This window comes from Talpa europaea (assembly GCF_964194135.1).
Source record: "Talpa europaea genome assembly, chromosome: 6".
Lineage (NCBI taxonomy): Eukaryota > Metazoa > Chordata > Mammalia > Eulipotyphla > Talpidae > Talpa > Talpa europaea.
The window spans coordinates 23,136,112-23,155,004 of NC_140072.1; the positions used below are offsets into that span (position 1 = coordinate 23,136,112).

At 41.5% G+C, this 18,893-nt stretch overlaps 1 protein-coding gene across 2 annotated transcripts in view; it reads left to right on the forward strand.

Moving 5' to 3' along the window:
* TMEM178A (transmembrane protein 178A) overlaps positions 1-17,170 on the forward strand; it is a gene marked incomplete at both ends in the record, with an annotated part of 55,070 nt that extends 37,900 nt beyond the window's left edge. The window contains 3 exons of one of the 2 annotated variants that reach the window (XM_084234313.1): positions 2,262-2,379; positions 6,996-7,183; positions 16,929-17,170. In XM_084234313.1, the coding sequence (XP_084090439.1) occupies positions 2,262-2,379; positions 6,996-7,183; positions 16,929-17,170 (548 nt within the window). The remainder of the gene's footprint in view (positions 1-2,261; positions 2,380-6,995; positions 7,184-16,928) is intronic. The other variant, XM_084234314.1, reaches the window with a different exon arrangement.
* Between the last annotated feature and the right edge of the window lie 1,723 nt (positions 17,171-18,893).

Here is an 18,893-nt window from a genome sequence, read left to right on the forward strand (position 1 = left end):
ATTTCACAATCTTTGCTTATGGGCCCTGTGTGTGTTTTGGGACATGCCTTCAACTCTGCTTTAGCCTTCACTTCCTGCTTACAGAGGTGCAAGGCCAGCAAAATGGTAAGTATCACATGAAATGACAGTTTTGAAAAATACAGATGTAAGCTGTTATATCTTTTGTCTGTGATTATTCTCCCAAAATATTACTTGCTCTTTGCAAGCCCAGTATTTCCTGACTTATAAGCACCAAACTTATATGTAGACACCTAACTTATAAGCATTAGACCTCACAACAGCTGCCACCGACCCATGTTGTAAAACAGAGAAAAATAAAAGATCTTTGAGCTTTAAGAAACTTTGTTATTTGAAAACAATAAAAGCTTCCAAAAGCAGAGATTGTCTAGCACAGTGTTTCTCAAAGTGAGATTCAAGGACTCCTGCATTAGATTTACTTGGGATATTTGTTAAAATTGAGGTTTCTGGCTCCCTCTCAAATCTTCTGATTCAGAATTATCTTGGGTGGGGTCCAGCAATCTACATTTAACTAGCTCCCCAGCTGATGCTTATGCTCACTAATGACTGAGAGAACTATTTAGGGTAGATGATCCTGTAGGTGCATTCACAGCAGGGACTGACAGACTCAACAGGCAAACTGTGCTCAAGTATTAATCTCCTTCTTTCAATGCCAGATTTAAAAAGATTTTGCCTTATTTTTACACTTACTCAAATTCCACCAACTAGAGATTTATTAGCATCTATGAAGTTTTTTTTAAACATCTGCTAGGGTTAAAGGATTAACATTTACTCATATCTTTTTTAAAATTAATCATATTGAAGTTATCCAAATAACTGACCAAGATGATTTACAATGAAAGAAGAAAATTCTGTTGTGTTTTTAATATGAAGAGAGGGTAGATATTTTCACAGGATTCAGAAGACTTTAGAAGATAAATGATTCTGTGTTAATTTATAAAGTGAAAGCATGGGTTGGAAATGAGAATATAAGAATGGAGGTATTGGGCCTCCCCGGTGGCGCAGCGGTTGAGCGCTGGAAGCTGTCCGCAGCCTCTGCAGTGCCGGTTCGACCCCGGCTGCTCCCCGGCCACCGGAGGAGGGTCCCACATGGCGCACAGACCTCCCCTGCTGCCCGCTGCTCCCCTCAGCAGTGTACTTTGGTCCCTCTGCCTGCTCTGCACCCCCCGCCCTGGCTCTGGTGAATTCTCTCACCCTCCCGCGCGCTTCTGACTACCCAGTGCTTGTATAAATAAATTTAAATAAATAAATCTTTTAAAAAAAAAAGAATGGAGGTATTTGATGAAATAATGTGTATACTGGTCCATTTAAAAATATTGTGCCTAGGGCCTCCCCAGGTGACGCAGTGGTTGAGTGCTGGGCTTCCAGGCTGGCCACAGCCTCTGCAGCGCCGGTTCGATCCCCGTCCACCTGCGAGTCCCACAGCGTGCAGACCTCTCCTGCCGTGCCTGCTGCTCCCCTCAGCAGTGTGTTTCGTGTGTTTCGTCAGTCTGCCTGTTCTGTTCCCTGCTCTGGCTCTGGTGAATTCTCTCACCGTCCTGCGCTTCTGACTGTACCCAGAATAAATAAATAAATCTTAAAAAAAAAGAAAATATTGTGCCTAGGGCTGGTCATGTAACCAGGGAGGAAATTTTTTTCTTTCACCTTTCGTCTTCATCAGTATTACCCTTTTGCTCAGGACCGAGAATTCAGGTCAGTAAAATAATGTGTTAAGGAATTACAACAGCTGCCCTGGGATTTGCTTTTTGTGGGCTATCTAGAGACCTAATCACTACCTAAACCACCATGGAGTTTGTCTTTGTGGAAACTATCTTCTGGTTTCCAAATAACACACTTCCTAATGAACATTTTGATTCATTCATTTTGAGAGTTCAGGTTAGATTCAGACCTGTATAGCTTATCTATCTTAAATTAAAATTCCAAGTTGATTTATCCCAGCCACTTGTATACTTTTAAGCCATTTCTCTTTGAGGAGTTTTGTGTTTGGTTAATAAAATTCAATGTTAATAACCAATTGGGAGACTTAGGACCCTTGTCAAATTTAATACATTCAAAAAGGAAAGATCATTTAAAAATTAGTGCATGTTTTAAGTTTTTGCTGCTCTGACTTGCTTCTATTAATCAACAGATTCCCACCCCCTCCCTCATTCAATGCAGTGGAAGACACGTTATTCTGCCTCGGGTCTTGAGAATTCCATTACAAATGCACAGACTAGTAAATCGCATTTCTTCTTTCCTTCAAGGTATTGCGCAGCGATGCACAGCTATCAAGTACCACTTTTCTCAGCCAATCCGCTTACGAAATATTCCTTTCAATTTAACCAAGACAATACAGCAAGACGAATGGCACCTGCTTCGTGAGTATCTCTGGGAAAGGATCAGGGAGGAAATGGTGTCTTTTCTGGACAAAAAGTATCCCCACCAGCCCTCTCAGGTTTGGGCTGAAAGATGCTGTTCTGACCATGTGTGGGCCCTCTGGGCTCAGTCCAACTTGGTGAGACTCAGTCATTTCACTGTGCTGTGGTCACAGCTTGTTTATAGGCCAGTGTGTGGAAGCAGGGCAAGTGGTATCTGAACACAGGCCACCTCCTGAGTCTTCTTTACTACCTCATTAGGGACAAGGACCCACTCTGCCACTTATCTTAGTAAGCCGTGGAGATTATACCTGAGATCCTCTTTGTGTGTTTAGACAATATTCATTTTAGTTACTGTGACTATCTCAGACTTTGGTGTTTCAGCTGAAACATCTTCATGAGTGTCTGTCACAATTTTCTCAGAGGGTGTCTGCTACCACTACATCTCAGTGGCTGGAACCACTCTTTTTCACTGTCAGGAAAATGTGAAAATCTAGAAAGGATCATGCAATGGGATACTAAAGAGGAACACTATTTTCCTGAAAACTGTTGATACACACTGCCTAGTGATCGTTGACTAAGGAAAGCAAAAAGAACTAGACTGTATTCTTCTCTTTGTTTATCCTCTTCAGAGTTGACATTGTCATTGTCCAGAATAAGCAGCAAGGACTTTGGGGATCTTGTTTGGTGACCACAGCCACTGCAGAAAGACAGGCAGAGTCTTTATTTGTCAGTTAAGTCTCTTTTCAGATTAAAAGGCTCTGTGTCTGAATCTCAAATCTGTTAATGGAAGCTCTTGAGATATTGCCACAGCAATGATCTAATATTATAAGTATTATGAGTAGCAAATTTAGGACTTGGAAAGTTGTTGGCTAAAATGTGGTTTATTTCTTAATAGTATCACTTCTCCAAAATTGTCTCTTGCTGTCTGGTTCTAACTGTTTTTTCTTAGGAGATCTGAGTTAGTGTTTTTATGTCTGCATTTTTTGTGTGTTTGGAGTTCTTTGCTTAAACACCTGTGCGGAAAGTCATATAGTTTCTGATCCTAGGCCCCCAAAAGATCATCAAAGGATCCTGAAAAAGAGCTCATCTCTTTGCTATAAAAGTTTATACCCTGTTACTGTCCAATAAGACAATATTTGAATATTTTCCTCGAGCATCTCATGGAAAGACGCTTCTAGCATGGTTTTTTCTAAGCAAGTCACATTTGATGATATGTACCATGTTTACTGGATAAACTCTACATGTCTGATACCAGTGAATCCCACATGGATTATATCTAAACTTTGTGGTTTTAATAGTCATTGAAAATAGAACTGTCACTTGAACCACAGGGAACTGAGCAGATTGTGACAGAGTAGTGGCTGAACTATTATTACATTTCTCCTGCTCAGATGTGGGTGTCACAAAACAATTTATACCCTGAACATGGAGCCATCCCCCTTAAATTATCATTGTCCCTTGCCCCTGCTCTGTGGTGCCTACGCTTCCTCTTCCAGACAGAGATGCCCTGATTTATTTTAGATGCTCTGGGCTGAATATGAGAAGTCCCTTTTATTTATTTATTTTTTTATAGTTGTTCATTTTATTTATTTATTTTTAATTTAAATTTTATTTTTATATTACCCATACAATTACAACACCCTTATTTTTACCCCAAGCCCTCCTTTTCCCACCCCCCACCCCCCATAGAGTGTCTCTGGTTCATAGTTTTTGTTGATTTTGATATTTTCTTTCTTATAGTTATTCTTTTTCCTGGTCCCTTATTTAAGTTTTCTAGATTCCTGTTATGAGTGAGACCATCCGGTATTTTTCTTTTTCTTTCTGGCTTATTTTGCTGAGCATGATCCCTTCCAGCGCCATCCATGTGGCTGCAAATTGCATGTGTTTATCTTTTTTGATGGCTGAGTAATATTCCATGGTGTATATGTACCACATCTTCTTGATCCAGTCATCTATTTTTGGGCATTTGGGTTGTTTCCAAAGCATAGCTATTGTAAATAGTGCTGCTATAAACATAGGCGTGCAGGTGTTTTTGTGTCCTCTGGGTAAATACCTAGGAATTGATGTTTCTGTGTCCTCTGGGTAAATACCTAGGAGAGGAATTGCTGGATCATATGGAAGCTCTATGTTTAGTAGGTCAAGAAATCTCCACACAGCTCTCCATAGTGGTTGGACCAGTTTGTACTCCCACCAACAGTGCAGAAGAGTTCCTTTTTCTCCACAACCTCGCCAACATTTGTTGTTGCTAGTTTTTTTAATATGTGCCATTCTCACAGGTGTAAGATGGTATCTCATGGTAGTTTTGATTTGCATTTCCCTGATTACAAGGGATGTTGAACATTTTTTCATATGCCTGTTGGCCATTTGCATTTCCTCTTCAGAGAAATTTCTTTTTAGCTCTTTTGCCCATTTTTTGACTGGATTATTTTCTTTGTTTTTGTTGAGTCTCATCAGCTCTTTGTAGATTTTTGTGATCAGTCCTTTATCATTAGTGTTGTGTGCAAAAATGTTCTCCCAGTTGGTGGGGTTTCTCTTTGTTTTTGTTATTGTCTCTTTTGCTGTGCAGAAGCTCTTTAGTTTGATGTAGTCCCAACTGTTTATCTTTGCCTTCACTATCACTGCTTTGGGTGATGTGTCTGTAAAGATGTCTTTGATGTGCATATCATGTAGTGTTTCGCCTATATTTCCTTCTATGTGTTTTATGGTTTCAGGTCTTATGTCTAGTTCTTTAATCCATTTTGAGTTGGTTTTGTGTATGGTGTGAGGTAGTAGTCAAGCTTCATTCTTTTGCATGTAGCAACCCAGTTTTCCCAGCACCATTTATTGAACAAACTTTCTTTGCTCCAGTGCATATTCTTTGCTCCTTTGTCAAAGATTAGTTGACTGTAAATCTGTGGGTTTATTTCTGGATTTTCTATTCGATTCCATTGGTCTGTGTGTCTGTTCTTGTTCCAATACCATGCAGTTTTGATGATTATGGCTTTGTAGTATAGTTTGAAGTCTGGGAGTGTGATGCCTCTATTCCCTTCTTTTTTTTTTTCAGGAGAGCTTTGGCTATTCGGGGTTTTTTGTGATTCCATATGAATTTCATCAATAATTGTTCTATTTCTTTGAAAAATGACATAGAAATTTTTATTGGAGTAACATTGAATCAGTATATTGCTTTTGGTAGGATGGCCATTTTAATAATGTTTATTCTTCCAGTGCATGAGCAGGGGATGTCTTTCCATTTCTTTGTGTCTTCTTCTCTTTCTTTTAATAGTGTTTTATAGTTTTCTGTGTATAGGTCCTTTACCTCTTTTGTTAGATTTATTCCCAAGTATTTGATTTTTTTTGTTTCGATAGTAAAAGGGATTTTTTTTTTATTTCTTCTTCTTCTTTAGATTTATTGTTGGTGTATAGGAAGGCTACCGATTTTTGCGTGTTGATTTTGTATCCTGCCACTTTACTGAACTGATGGATTAGTTGAATTAGTTTTTCTGTGGAGTTTTTGGGGTTCTGAGAAGCCCCTTTTAAAGCAAAGGGTGGTCCATGTGTGAGTAGGAGCAAGACTGGAAGCTTCTATAATCCACCCTCTATGGAGCACTCCCAAGATGCCAGGAGCCACAGGAATATTGCACCCAAGAGAGCAGCCCACCCCCAGGCTCACACAGTGGGACATGGCCCCTGTTTTGGCTCTGTGTTTGCACAGGTATGCACAGTCTACATGCACTCACCCAGACCTGTTTGGCTGGCCTCAAGGGTGGCAGATCTATGTCTGGGATCTATTGATTTAGGAAGGAACATAGAAAGTCAGCTAATATATTTTAAAAATAACTTTGTTTAAAAATAAAAAGAAGGAAATAGAAAAATTTAAATAGCCAGAGAGTGGACAGTCAGAGAGCAACTGTAGGGTCGCCGTCAGAGTGAAAATGTGTCCAGTTACAGGCAGTCACCCCACTTCCTGTTTTGGCCTAGAAGGCGAGGGAGGGGCAGGGGTCCCCGCTTAGTGACTACATTTGCATTTGTGTGATAGAACAAACTGGACTTGACCCCTGGAAATAGTCTCTCTGGGTAAATGGATGCTCAGGTTGGGGTCTGTCTTTAAGGGAGAAGGCTGTTTATGAGCAGATGTCTTATATGTAAGCTTTGGCCCAGTTTCAGGCACCACAGTTGTCCTCACTTCCTCAAATTCTTTTTGAAAATAGGCAGGAAATAGATGTAAATGAAAAGTGAAATAATTGGCATCCACATGCTCTGGTAAAATCACGTATCACAACAACCCCCTTTTTAGACTCTCGGCAAAGTTAGATTAATACAGTCACTACAGTGCAGTCACTTACATTTCTATTATGAGGAAAACAAGATAGTTCTCCATGCCACCCTCTCTGTTTGTTCAGTAACTTGCTGTCTATCACTAGTATACCCTGGTCTCATCCTCTAGTCTATTCTGTTCTTTGTGTGGATGCAGAAAGGGTAGATTCTGATGCCTCGATTTGTTATATCCCATCTGTCCTTGTGAGAAATGCCAGGGGAAGAGAATTTCCTAAACCACCTCGGTCCTCTAGGCCCTCAGCAGACCCAAATAACATTAATTTTCACAATGTATCCAAAACTCTTCATTTTCTAACTTTCAATAACATTTCTTCTTTACTTTATTATTTCAAATGCCTGTCGTGTCTTGAGATTAGATTTAAGAAGGATCACCGCCGGCTTCCTGGGCATGGCTGTGGCCGTCCTTCTCTGCGGCTGCATCGTGGCGATGGTCAGTTTCTTCTGGGAGGAAAGCCTGACCCGGCACGTGGCTGGACTCCTTTTCCTCATGACAGGTACGCTGAGCCCCTCAACAGGGAAGGCTGCCCTGTATGTGTCTGGCTGTCCTTTGTTATTTCTCTGCTTACTTTGACTTCAATTGTGAGAAAAGCAACCAGTAGATCATTTGCCTTAGCTGGGTGACACAGAACTTACAAGAAAGAACAGTGCTTTAAATTGCAGTCCTGATTTCCCCATCGTGGCGCCTTGAACGTATTGACCTAAAATAAAAGCAATGAGTAATTCTAACAGCAAACAAGGCTTGTTGGGAAACATAACAACAGAAGAAAAGACAGATTGGTGAGGGTGTTCTGGGCAAGACCCACGTACAAGTCCCAGAATCCAAGCTAACAAGCTTCTGCATAACCTCTGGAGAACCTGCCTCTCACTTCTGCCTGAGGGGGAGACATAATTTTTCCTGGGAGATGTAAAGCATGTTGGGTCCTGTAGTTTGCTGATTTTCACATGAGTGGGCATTGTCTTTCTAGCCCCCTGACCTTATTTAATGGGATTCTAAATATTAATCTTCAAGAAGGTTAGATGGGAATGTCTTGGTTTTACTCTCTTATTGTTGTGGAGAAAAAAATTATAACTTGTGATAGTGACAAAAGCTGTGGGCACCCAGGGAAGGCCACACGGAGCTAAATCATAGGAAGCATCCAGTGGCTGGGAGTGTGCTGAGCCCCAAGGCTGAGATGTGTATTTTGAGTCCCAAGAGAAAAGACCTGTGTGACTGGAAGGTAGGGAGGGAAAGGATAATATCACAGGAGGTGAGAGAAGCAGGTAGTGACTTGGAGGGTAATGGAAGGTTTTAACCAGAAGGTATTTTTTTTTTAAAGATTTATTTATTTATTTATCTATCTATCTATCTATCTATTTATTTATTTATTTATTTATTTATTTACAAAGCACTGGGGTATAGGCCAGAGGTGCAGGAGGGTAAGAGAATTCACCAGAGACAGAGCGGGGAGTAGAACAGGCAGAACGATGGAAAACACTGCTGAGGGGAGCAGCGGGCGAAACAGGAGAGGTCTGCTGCGCCATGTGGGAATCTCCCTGGCTGGCCATACTGCAGAGGCTGCGGACAGCTTCATAGCTGCACCACCAGGGAGGCCCAACCAGAAGGTTTTTTTTTTTTTTTTAAAGATTTATTTATTTATGCATACAAGAGCTGGAATACAGGCCAGGGATGTGGGAGTGAGAGGACTCACCAGAGACAGTGGGTAACAGAACAGGCAGACTGACTGAAATACACTGCTGAGGGGAGCAGCAGGAGAGAGTTGCCCCTGGCCGGCCTCTGCAGATTGCTTCATAGTGTGGTGCTTAACCCCTTGCGCCACCAGGGAGGCCCCCAACCAGAAGGTTTTAAACAAAGGAGCAACTTGATCTTGAAGCAGAAGATTGGAAGGAAGGTGCATGAAGACATGACTATAATCTTTCTGACTAACGGGTGAAGGTTATCTTTTCTTAAAAAGGAGTCAGGTGCTGCGTTGACATCTAATACTGACTGAAGGTGGCTGCAGAGAAGAAGTCTTTCCTTCCTCTCCTTCACCAAAAAATGTGTTAATGATACTGAATGTCATTAACAATTGCATAGAAGTATACATGGGATCAGAACAGATGTTGCTCTAGATATTAGCCACGTCCAGTAAAAGCCTGTTTCCCCTTCCCTGGACTTCGGTTATGTGAGTGCTCACACTAGGTTCTGCAGCACCGCACCTAGTGGCCACTCAAGCCCCTGGGGCTGGAGGCCATAGCACCCCTGGGGTCCACATCAGTTCTGTTGGTGTTTTAGGGCTGACAGGAAGGTGGTGCTTTGCTTCCTGGTGTGTCAGCTCATCGGCCTCCACATGCCCCTTTCCCACACTGTGGGCAAATGACCTCAAAAACAGGGCATCATTGTCACCACCTGAAGAGCATTCAGAAGTCCCAGGGCCCCTGAATAGTTGTCAGCAGGACACCAGCTTAGTACTGAGAATACACTGTGCCCACCAGGCTGTAGCACAGAGAGTAAAATTCTAATTCTTCAGGCTTTGGAGGAAGACTGGAACCCTCTGGACCAGTCCCTGGGTGCCTGCTTGAGGGACTTATTTAAAATCCCAATGAAAAAAATGAGTTGCGTGGACAGCACAGCACCAGGGGGGTGTGTTGATCACAGGAGTCCTTTAAGTCTTGGCTGGGGTTTAATGGTCATTAAAAATGTCCCTCCACCCCACCATTCTCTTCTCTTCTTTATGAGCTGAATTCCCATTTTCCCAACTTCTGGTCACACACACCCCTTCCTCCTGACCCTGAATAGCTCCTACTTCACACCCTTTGTCAGGAAAATGAGAGAAGCCTTGGACCCACAAAAGCCTCAGTAGTAGTTGTTAAAGGACATCTTTATATGGGCAATGCATGAATAATTTAGGATGCTCTCAGCATATAAAACAATTTGTAGCATGAAAGTAAATCACAGGGCTGTAAAAGCCAGGCCTTGTGAGTGTTTCTTGGGAGGCCCAGAAGCTGGCTTGGTGTGAAATGAGAGGAGGTGCATTGGCGCTGAGGAGTGGGGTTGACACTTGACATCATGGAGAAGAGTAGGGCTGAGTTTCCTGAATCAGGTTCTCCTATCCCTGCTTAGCTTTTATTTCTCACCCATGTGTGGACTGTCTAGACCAGCCACAGTGGCTTAGTGATCAATAGGATTTATCATTGGGCCTCCCCGGTGGCGCAGCGGTTGAGCGCTGGGTTGCGAGGCTGCCCGCGGCCTCTGCGGCGCCGGTTCGATCCCCGGCTGCTCCCCGGCCACCGGAGGAGGGTCCCACATGGCGCGCAGACGCTCCTGCCGCCCGCTGCTCCCCTCAGCAGTGTACTTCGGTCCTTCTGCCTGCTCTGCTCCCTGCTCTGGCTCTGGTGAATTCTCTCACCCTCCTGCGTTTCTGACTGTACCCAGTGCATGTATAAACAAAAAAAACAAACAAACAAATAAATAAATAGGATTTATCATTGAAAGTCCCCATGTAGTTGTTAAACAAAAACAAAACAAGCAAAGCGATGCCTATAAAAACAAAAAGCTATAACAATCAAAACCACCACCACCACCACCAAAGTGTGGGACTTACGGACTTGAGGCTTGATGAGCGGTCCTGAGAGGCTTATTGGCACAACATGACATTGTTTTGCTTTTGTTGCCCAAACATGTTTGGAATAAAGGGGACAATTGCTTATAGATCCCACCCCCGAAAAAATTAGGTTGTTTAAGTGTTTTCCTTTTTCTGAAGCAAGTCTTGTCCAGGTATGTGCCTTGCCATTAAAAAAAAAAGAAACAGAAACACAGAAAAGAAAAACCTTTGTGACTATCATCACATGGGAAGTATTTTGTCTCCTGCTTTTCCACTTAACATTCGCCCCATGGCACGACACTGTTCTCCTCATTTTTTAATACTTTTAATAGCTGCCTCCTTGGGGAGAATATGCTGTGTGCATCCGCTCGTGCCCTTACTGTGAGATTTAGAGAGCTTGGTTTTGCTTTTGCTCCTCCAAATAATGCCTTCACCCTTCCTTTGTAAACACTGAGACAATCACACCACTCCTTTGCAAGGGCTAACCGAGCTGCCGGGTTTTTGCATGTACTGAGCAGGCGGTGAGAGCAAAGAAGGGTTAAAAGAATTGATTTTAATTAAGCAGAAGTATCTTCAGCAGCCCTAGTCAGCGTCACTCCCACAGATTCTTGTTGCTAAATTTAGCCCCTTCTACTGTGCTGGCATCTTCATTCCCTGCGTGAACTTATTAGCCAAACCTTCAATGGAGAACATCAGTGATGTGACAGTTTGAGATGTTAAAATGGAAACGTTGGAACCATCTTTCTCCCACTTTGGTGCCGACAGACAGTTCTTGATTACCCACGTGTGGAGTGGCACCCGTTGCTGAATGCCAACTCTTAGTTCCCAGCCAGGTGTTTCACCCCCTTCCTCTTTCCTGGACTCTCAAGGAGCCCTTCAGCAGGGTCGGGGATCGGCTTATCTCCCCTGAGACGAGATGGCAGATGTAGCCTTTGACTTCATGTGATCTGAGGACATGCACACCCCCCACAGACGCAGACACAGCGGACGAAAGGGACCAAAACACTCACCCTGCGGCTCTAAGCTGCTGCTGTACCCGACCAGACCACCCTGCGTTCAGGGTACATGGATGAGAGCTTCCATCAGCGCTGAGTGATGTGTTCTATTAGCTTACCACAGTGATACCATTACGACGATTATGATTTAAATTACAAATATAAATATTTAAAGGGCTAATTTAGTCTCTGCAAACATTTTTAATATCATTTTGTGTTGGTTGTAGAATTTTTATTTTTATTTTTTATTATCTTCTAATAGACTGGGATTCTCAAAAACTGAATCAAGCTTGGGTATCTGGCTGGGGTGTCACTGCCTGCTGGATTCATTCCCCTTCACAGGCTGTGACCTGAGTGGCCACTGCCTGTGAGACAGGGACTAATGGAGAGATAGCACGGCTGCCCCAGCAAAGGTCAGGAAGAGTTAATACTCAAGTCAGGTTACCTATTGCTTTTCTTCAATACATTAAAATAAAAAAAAGATTTCACTGTGGGAGATGCATTGAATTATCTAGTTTACCCATTGATTAGGACCTAAAACTACAGGTCCTTAATGCCTTATCTGAAACCCATGGGGGGTCAGGTGTGTTCTGGAATTAAGGATTTTTTGGTATTCCTTTAAAAAGTTACCTTTGTTATGTATTACCCGGCACCCTCACCAGGGTCTGAAATCAAATACATTAACATATCTGCAGCAAAACATATGAATATTCACACTAAGCAGGATTAATAAGGACTATAAATAATCTGTCACCTCAGGTCAGGCTTTGCTGCAGTCTTTCAGAAAAAGACCTGATGTTTTTGGATTTTGGAATTTTGCAGATCATGCATCTTTTATTTTTAATTTTGTCTGCTGCTACTAGTCCTGCTCAGTCATTTATTTGCGACAACCAGGGAATGGCTTCTGAGCAATTGTAGTGAAAAGTAGCAAGAGGCATTTTTTTTTCTGGAATTGCAAAGACACCAGAATGATGGGCAGGCCATCTTTTGAAGAAGTGAGGAAAAAAAAAAAAGTCCATGCCTTTGGGTGTTACAGGTATGTTATTTATCAAGCAGACTAACCAGGGTGAAGCAACTTCCATTCCTTTCAGCCGCCTTTTTTTTTTTTTTAAGATTTATTTTATTTATACAAGAACCGGGGTACAGGCCAGATGTGCAGGAGGGTGAGAGGGTTCACCAAAGTCAGAGTGGGGAACACAACAGGCAGATCGACTGAAATACACTGCTGAGGGGAGCAGCGGGAGAGACAGGAGCGGTTTGCCCTGCCGTGTGGGTAGCTCCCCGATGGCCAGGAGTGAACCGGCACTGCAGAGGCCGCAGACATCTTCATAGCCCTGCGCTCAACTGTCTGCATCACCAGTGAGGCCCCCTTTCAGCCTTCTAAGCACATCAAAGGAAGGATGGTCAAGAGTGGACCCAGTTTTTGTCATTGCATCTTACCAGCTGGCCATAGGCACCAGGAAGACTTTAGGGGAGAAAATTAGGTGGATGATCTGGGATGGCATCATAAATTTACTTCTGTCCTGGTCTGAAAATGTGCCTTCCAGCCTTGTAATTCTGTGATATCCTGACATCTTCTAATTAAGAATATTGGCAGAAAAACTTTTAATATATGAGAAAAGTAGCTTTATACAGGACTTAAAAGAACCATTAATTACTGTTCACTCTGAAAATGTTACCAGTAATAATAGCCAGGATGGTTTTTAAGACTTGGTGACCTCTCACTCCTGCTGGGCTGTAGTAGATCAGTAACTTCTTCCCTGGTCAGGGAAGAAGGAAAAAGGGAGAAAAGTCTAAGATCAATATTGATCTAAGGTTAATAATGCAACTATAACAAGTATCCTTTTTTAAATTTTTTTAAAAAGATTTATTTATTTATTTATACAAGCACTGGGTACAGTCAGAAGCGCGGGAGGGTGAGAGAATTCACCAGAGCCAGAGTGGGGAGCAGAACAGGCAGAAGGACTGAAGTACACTGCTGAGGGGAGCAGGGGCGGCAGGAGAGGTCTGCACGCCATGTGGGACCCTCCTCCGGTGGCCGGGGAGCAGCCGGGGTCGAACCGGCACTGCAGAGGCTGTGGGCAGCTTCGCAACCCAGTGCTCAACCGCTGCACCGCCAGGGAGGTCCTATAACAAGTATCTTTTTTTTTTTTTTTTTTTTTTTTTGTGCATTTCTTTTTTTTTTTTTATCTTTATTTTTATTTTTTATTTTTTATTTTTTTTTTATAAATTTTATTGTTATATTCCCCATACAATTGCAGCCCCCCCATTCTGACCCCAATCCCTCCCCTCCCGCCCCCGCCCCCCTAAAAGTGTCTCTGGTTCATAGTTTTCATAACAAGTATCTTTTAATCAAGCAACTTTCTCCAGGTAATTTTGAAGTTAGAAGGTTTTTTTCTTTTTAAATTATATTGAATAGTGAGGTCTCTCATAAAAGCTTACTGGAAAAGTTGGAAACAGTGCTTTGTCTGCTGTCAGCACATATCATTTCCTTGTAATAATCAGAAACAATCCTGCCAATCTCACAAGGAATAGCTGTGATGGTTGTATATTTGCAAGTTTTTTTTAGAGAAGGGAAGGTCTAAAAAGGAGAAAGTCTTTAGTGGAATGCTAATTAGCTACAAAAAAGGATGACCTCTGGCCATTTGCAACAACATGCATGGAACTGGAGGGATTAATGCTGAAGAATTGGTGTGATGGGAGATAGTATTTTATATGTGATAAAGGCTTTCCCCAGTCACCTTTGGTGGGAATGGTAACCTCTAGTTCAATAGTTAAGATTCTGTTGTTCTACTTCTTGAACTGTTGGGGGGAATACAAAATTGTACTCTTGAAAAACAGGTTTTTCAAAATATCAAAGATAGATGATCTACCATACAATTCAGCAATTGCACTCCCTAGTATGTACCTGAAGAATGCAAAACCACTAATTTGAAGTAACCCTCTCTACCACTCTCAGTTAGTTGAGTGAGGAAAAATAGCAGGAAATAAAGCAGGTTTGCATCAAGGTTTGATGACTACCCTATTGCAAAAAGAACCTCAGTGGCAAAGTGATAAGAATGATTTTTTTCATGTAAAATAAATGTAAATCAGTAATTAAAAGAAAACAAAGGAGTAATCAGGTTTACAAGGTAAGAGGATCCAAGACTGAGATTAGTGGGATGCCATGAAGTTCCCAACTTTTGCTCATGGTTGATCACTGATTAACTTTCAGGGGGATTTCAGCTCTTTGGGAATGTGGTTTAAAAAAGTGAGTTTTATTGGTGACATCATGAAGGCAGCACAAACCAAGGGCCCCAGGGGAAGCACAGCTGGGGCCACTTTATGGCAGACAAGGTTTCCTTGGGTTAGATTTTGTGTGAATTGCTGTTATGCTAACAATCATTTAACCTAAAGCAGTGTTTATGACCTTGGCAGGGAGAGGTGATAATAAAATAATTGTTCAGTATAAATTCAAAAGGATTGTATACAGAAAGGAAAGTCCATGACATTCTTTTTTTTTTTTTTATTTTGTTGCATAATTCTGAGTACTGGATTCATTAGAAAGTTTTGGGAAATATTGCTTCATGCCTTATTTTGAAATAACAGAATCCCAGAAATCTGACCCAGTACCAAACTTCTGCAACCAAGTTTCCCTTTTTTTTCCTAGATGAAGAAACCAAGGCTCAGAGAGGTCAGGAAATTCCAAGGTCACATAGCGATTAGTAATGGGTCAGATAACACACTTGCTGCAACTCGGCCCAATGCACTTGGACATCAAAGGATGCTTAAAAGTCTAAATTTGAACTCAAAACTCTCAGTTCATTAATACCACGTTATGTATAAAAAATCTTGCCTTTAGACATTCAGTGCAGCTAAATGCAGAGTATAGTTGCATTTTTTTGTTTTGTTTTGTTTTTTGTAAAAAGGTCATTGTTCTATTATTGTATTTTACCTGTTGATACTCCAGAGATAATTTTTTCTAACTGCCTTATTAGTTTGTTACTGACATTGCTTAAAGAAACATGGTCTCAGACTGTTTTGGTGCCAGTAAAAGCTTACAGTGGGTGCAAGAATACATTCCCTTTTTTCCGTTATGATCTTTCTTTGGAAAACTCAAAGCAATGTGTTTGCTCTAATAATCTGTAGCAACAAGTCAGAAGAAAAGATTTTATCCTTTTTAGAAAAACAGAATTAGTTTTCTCAAATCAGGTGTTCTTTTGATTGAAAACATTTCTAAGAGTGCATTTGGAAAAGGTTTCAGGCAATGTGATTTGTACAGAGTCAGAATTCTGGCACTTCAAAAATGGCATTCAAGTGATTTTTATTTCTTCTCACTTGCTGCCTGTTTGGTGTTCAGCTAATGTCTCTGATCACCGAAGCTCTATTTCAAAAAGGGGTGGTTGGGGGAACTTGTACTTTTAGCCATTCCTTCTAGTTTCCAAATCAGATACTGCTGAGACATGTAGGACTCTGAACACAGGACTCTGGCCATTCTGATATGTCACTGGGCTTCAGACCCTGCCTCCTTCTGATTGCATCCAAAAGCAGCATTGTGGCTCCATTGTGGTAGAATAGAAACATCTATATCCTTGATATATCATTTGAGTACTAAAAATCTATGTTTGGGGTTTTTGAAACATTTTTATCAGAGTCCAGATGTTAGTGATCTGGAAAGACAATTATACATACATGTGTTGGTATAAAAACCTAAAGTTTGTAATTTGGTATCCTTATGTCACTTGAATTGTTCTCATCCTGTAGTTGAATTATATGTTCTCCTTGACTATTTTACATCAATTCCAACTTCCTGGATTTAATTTATATTATTTAAAAGTCTTCATTTTTTTTTTTTAAAGCTATGATTTATTGAGGCCCTACTATGTGCGAGGCCTTGGAAAATAATTTAGCACTTGAAAAAGTTCATTTAAAATATGATCTCCCGGGCCTCCCCGGTAGTGCAGTGGGTTGAGCGCCGCGCTGTGGAGCTGTCCGCAGCCTCGGCAGCGCGTGTTCTATTCCCGGCTGGCCAGGGAGAAACCCACATGGTGTAGCAGACCTCTCCTGCTTCGCCCGCTGTTCCCGTCAGCAGTGTTTTTGGTCCGCCTGCCAGTTCTGCTCCTCGCTCTGTCTCTGGTGAATTCTCTCACCCTCCCATGCCTCTGACTGTACCCCACTTCTTGTATAAATAAATAAATCTTTTAAAAAAATCATCTCCAGTATGACAGATGGTAATTGAAACAGAAAGAAGACTGTGTTTGATGATTGCAACATGGGTCAAAGCAGGTGTAGAACAAAGGGCAGTGAAAACCATTGTGTTAGGTTTGAGTGATTACAGAATATTCTTTTCCTTTAATATTTAGAATTTTTACTGTTTTTGAGAATAAAACCCCCAAATGTATTTCAATATACCTACCATTCATGCAAGATAATTCTGAATAATTTATGTTACCAGAATTTTCTCCTGTCGTTTTCATTCCTTTAACTTGGGTACCTAGGATACATAAAGGTTTTGCCAATGTTTGTTGAGTGAAGTCACTCAAGTGAAAGAATTATAGTTCCTTTATTAATTTGGAGTTATCGCCTCATTGGGTGATCTGATTTTCACCAAGGTGTATCTGACATTTGCCTTGTAGCAGACAAAACTGTGACCCATCATCCTGTTCTCTTGGTATTATTTATAGGGATATTTTGCACCATTTCCCTCTGCACTTATGCTGCCAGCATCTCCTATGATTTGAACCGGCTCCCGAAGCTAATTTACAGCCTGCCTGACGATGTGGAACACGGCTACAGCTGGTCCATCTTCTGCGCCTGGTGCAGTTTAGGCTTCATCGTGGCAGCTGGAGGTCTCTGCATCGCTTACCCGTTTATTAGCCGGACCAAGATTGCACATCTAAAGTCTGGCAGGGACTCCACGGTATGACTGTCCACGCTCAAGTTCACTGCTCAGTGGCGCGTCCACAGTGCAGACGACTCCTGGGGGGAGTGGATCATGTTCTCCCCAGGATCCCAAGCACAAAGCGATCTTCTACATTCCAACCTGTTGCCTGCCAGCCCTTTCTGGATGACTGATCTAAAATCATGCAAAACCTCCATACCTTTCTAAAGACAAGACTACTGTGGATTCAAGTGCTTTAATGACTATTTATGCTTTGACTGTGATAAATAGGGAGCGGTGCCATGGAACATTTCTAGGTTTAGAAAAAGAGGAACTTGCAATGGAAAATTTGTATGATTGTCACTTATTTCAGAAAGTTTGTATATAACATTACCTGAGAGTCATTTCTATTTGCAAAACGGTTCATAACAAAGTGAGTATAATTTTCTTGTCATTGTACCACGCTTGTTAAATTTTAATGCAGCATCTTCAGAACTTGTCTTAATGGTGTCTTTGTTGTGTCAGCGCCAAATATTTGTGCATTGTCTGTGGATGTTCCTTGTCACAGGAAGATTCTTCTGTTGCCTTATTTATTTATTTTTAATTGAAGTCTCTTCTCTGTCTTTGTACTAGAGTCAAAATTATAAGAAAAACAGATGAACCATGTAAGCGCTAATCCGTGACACTATGCAGTATTGTTTGAAGTCCTCTCTGTTGTTCCGCCTCTGTCTCTTTATGTTCACTGGGTTTCTGCATTAAATGAATGCCCCTTGGTAATCTGGGTGTGCTTGCCTGACTTCAGCTGTGGCCATATGACAGGTGAGAACTCTGTTGTTTTAATAAGACCCTTATTAAGCCTTACTAATTGCTTCATTTAATTAGGTTGGGCATTTCTGTTTACTTTTTTTGGTAGCAACCACACACTTGCTATTGACAGAAACATGCTTTTTTCCAACTTCTTTTAAAACCTAGCCATACCGGGGCTCGTATCCCAAGAGTGCCTGCCTGTATCTATGTGTGTGCCCCCCTTTTTTCCTTTCTCCTTTTTCTAATAGACCTGTCCTTTTAAAATGTTCAAAATCAAGCAATCATGGCATTAAGGTTTTCTTTTCTCTGCCCGACTCCTAACCCCCATTTTCCCCTTTATCATCCACCTGGTGTTTAGCCAGTGAAAAAGATACATGATTTCTGGCCTCCCCCCTGAACCTCATGGATTGGTGGGTTTCAACTTTAATCTTGGCTGCCAATTAGAATTATTGGTTAATTCTTTAACTGCATCTACACTGAGCCCACTATAGACAGCCACCTCCATGTCTACATCTGGGCATGGGCTTGAGAATTTTTTTTAAAAAACCGTCCCAGGCAACATCTGGGATAAATATCAGATCACATCTCATATGTGGCTGGGATTGAGGGCCAGTGTTCTGGCCCAGAGTGCGGTTATCTCCTTCAGAGTTAACACTTACTTAGCACTTACTGTATGCCAGTAACTGGGTTATGTTTTTTCCTCAGATATAATTTCATTTAATCCTCTCAAAGATTTTTCAGGTAGGTGCTATCATTCCATTTTCTCATTAAGGAAGTTGAGGATCAGACTCAAAGTTTGCATCAATCCTTTTCTCAATCCTTTTTCTTTGTGTGGAGGCATTATGCCCTCCTATTATTATACCCTCCTGTTATAATCCCTTATTTTCAAATGGAGAGATGGACCCTAGCTAATGTCTAAGCTTTTCCTTTATTTTTTTTTAAAGATTTATTTATGTATGCA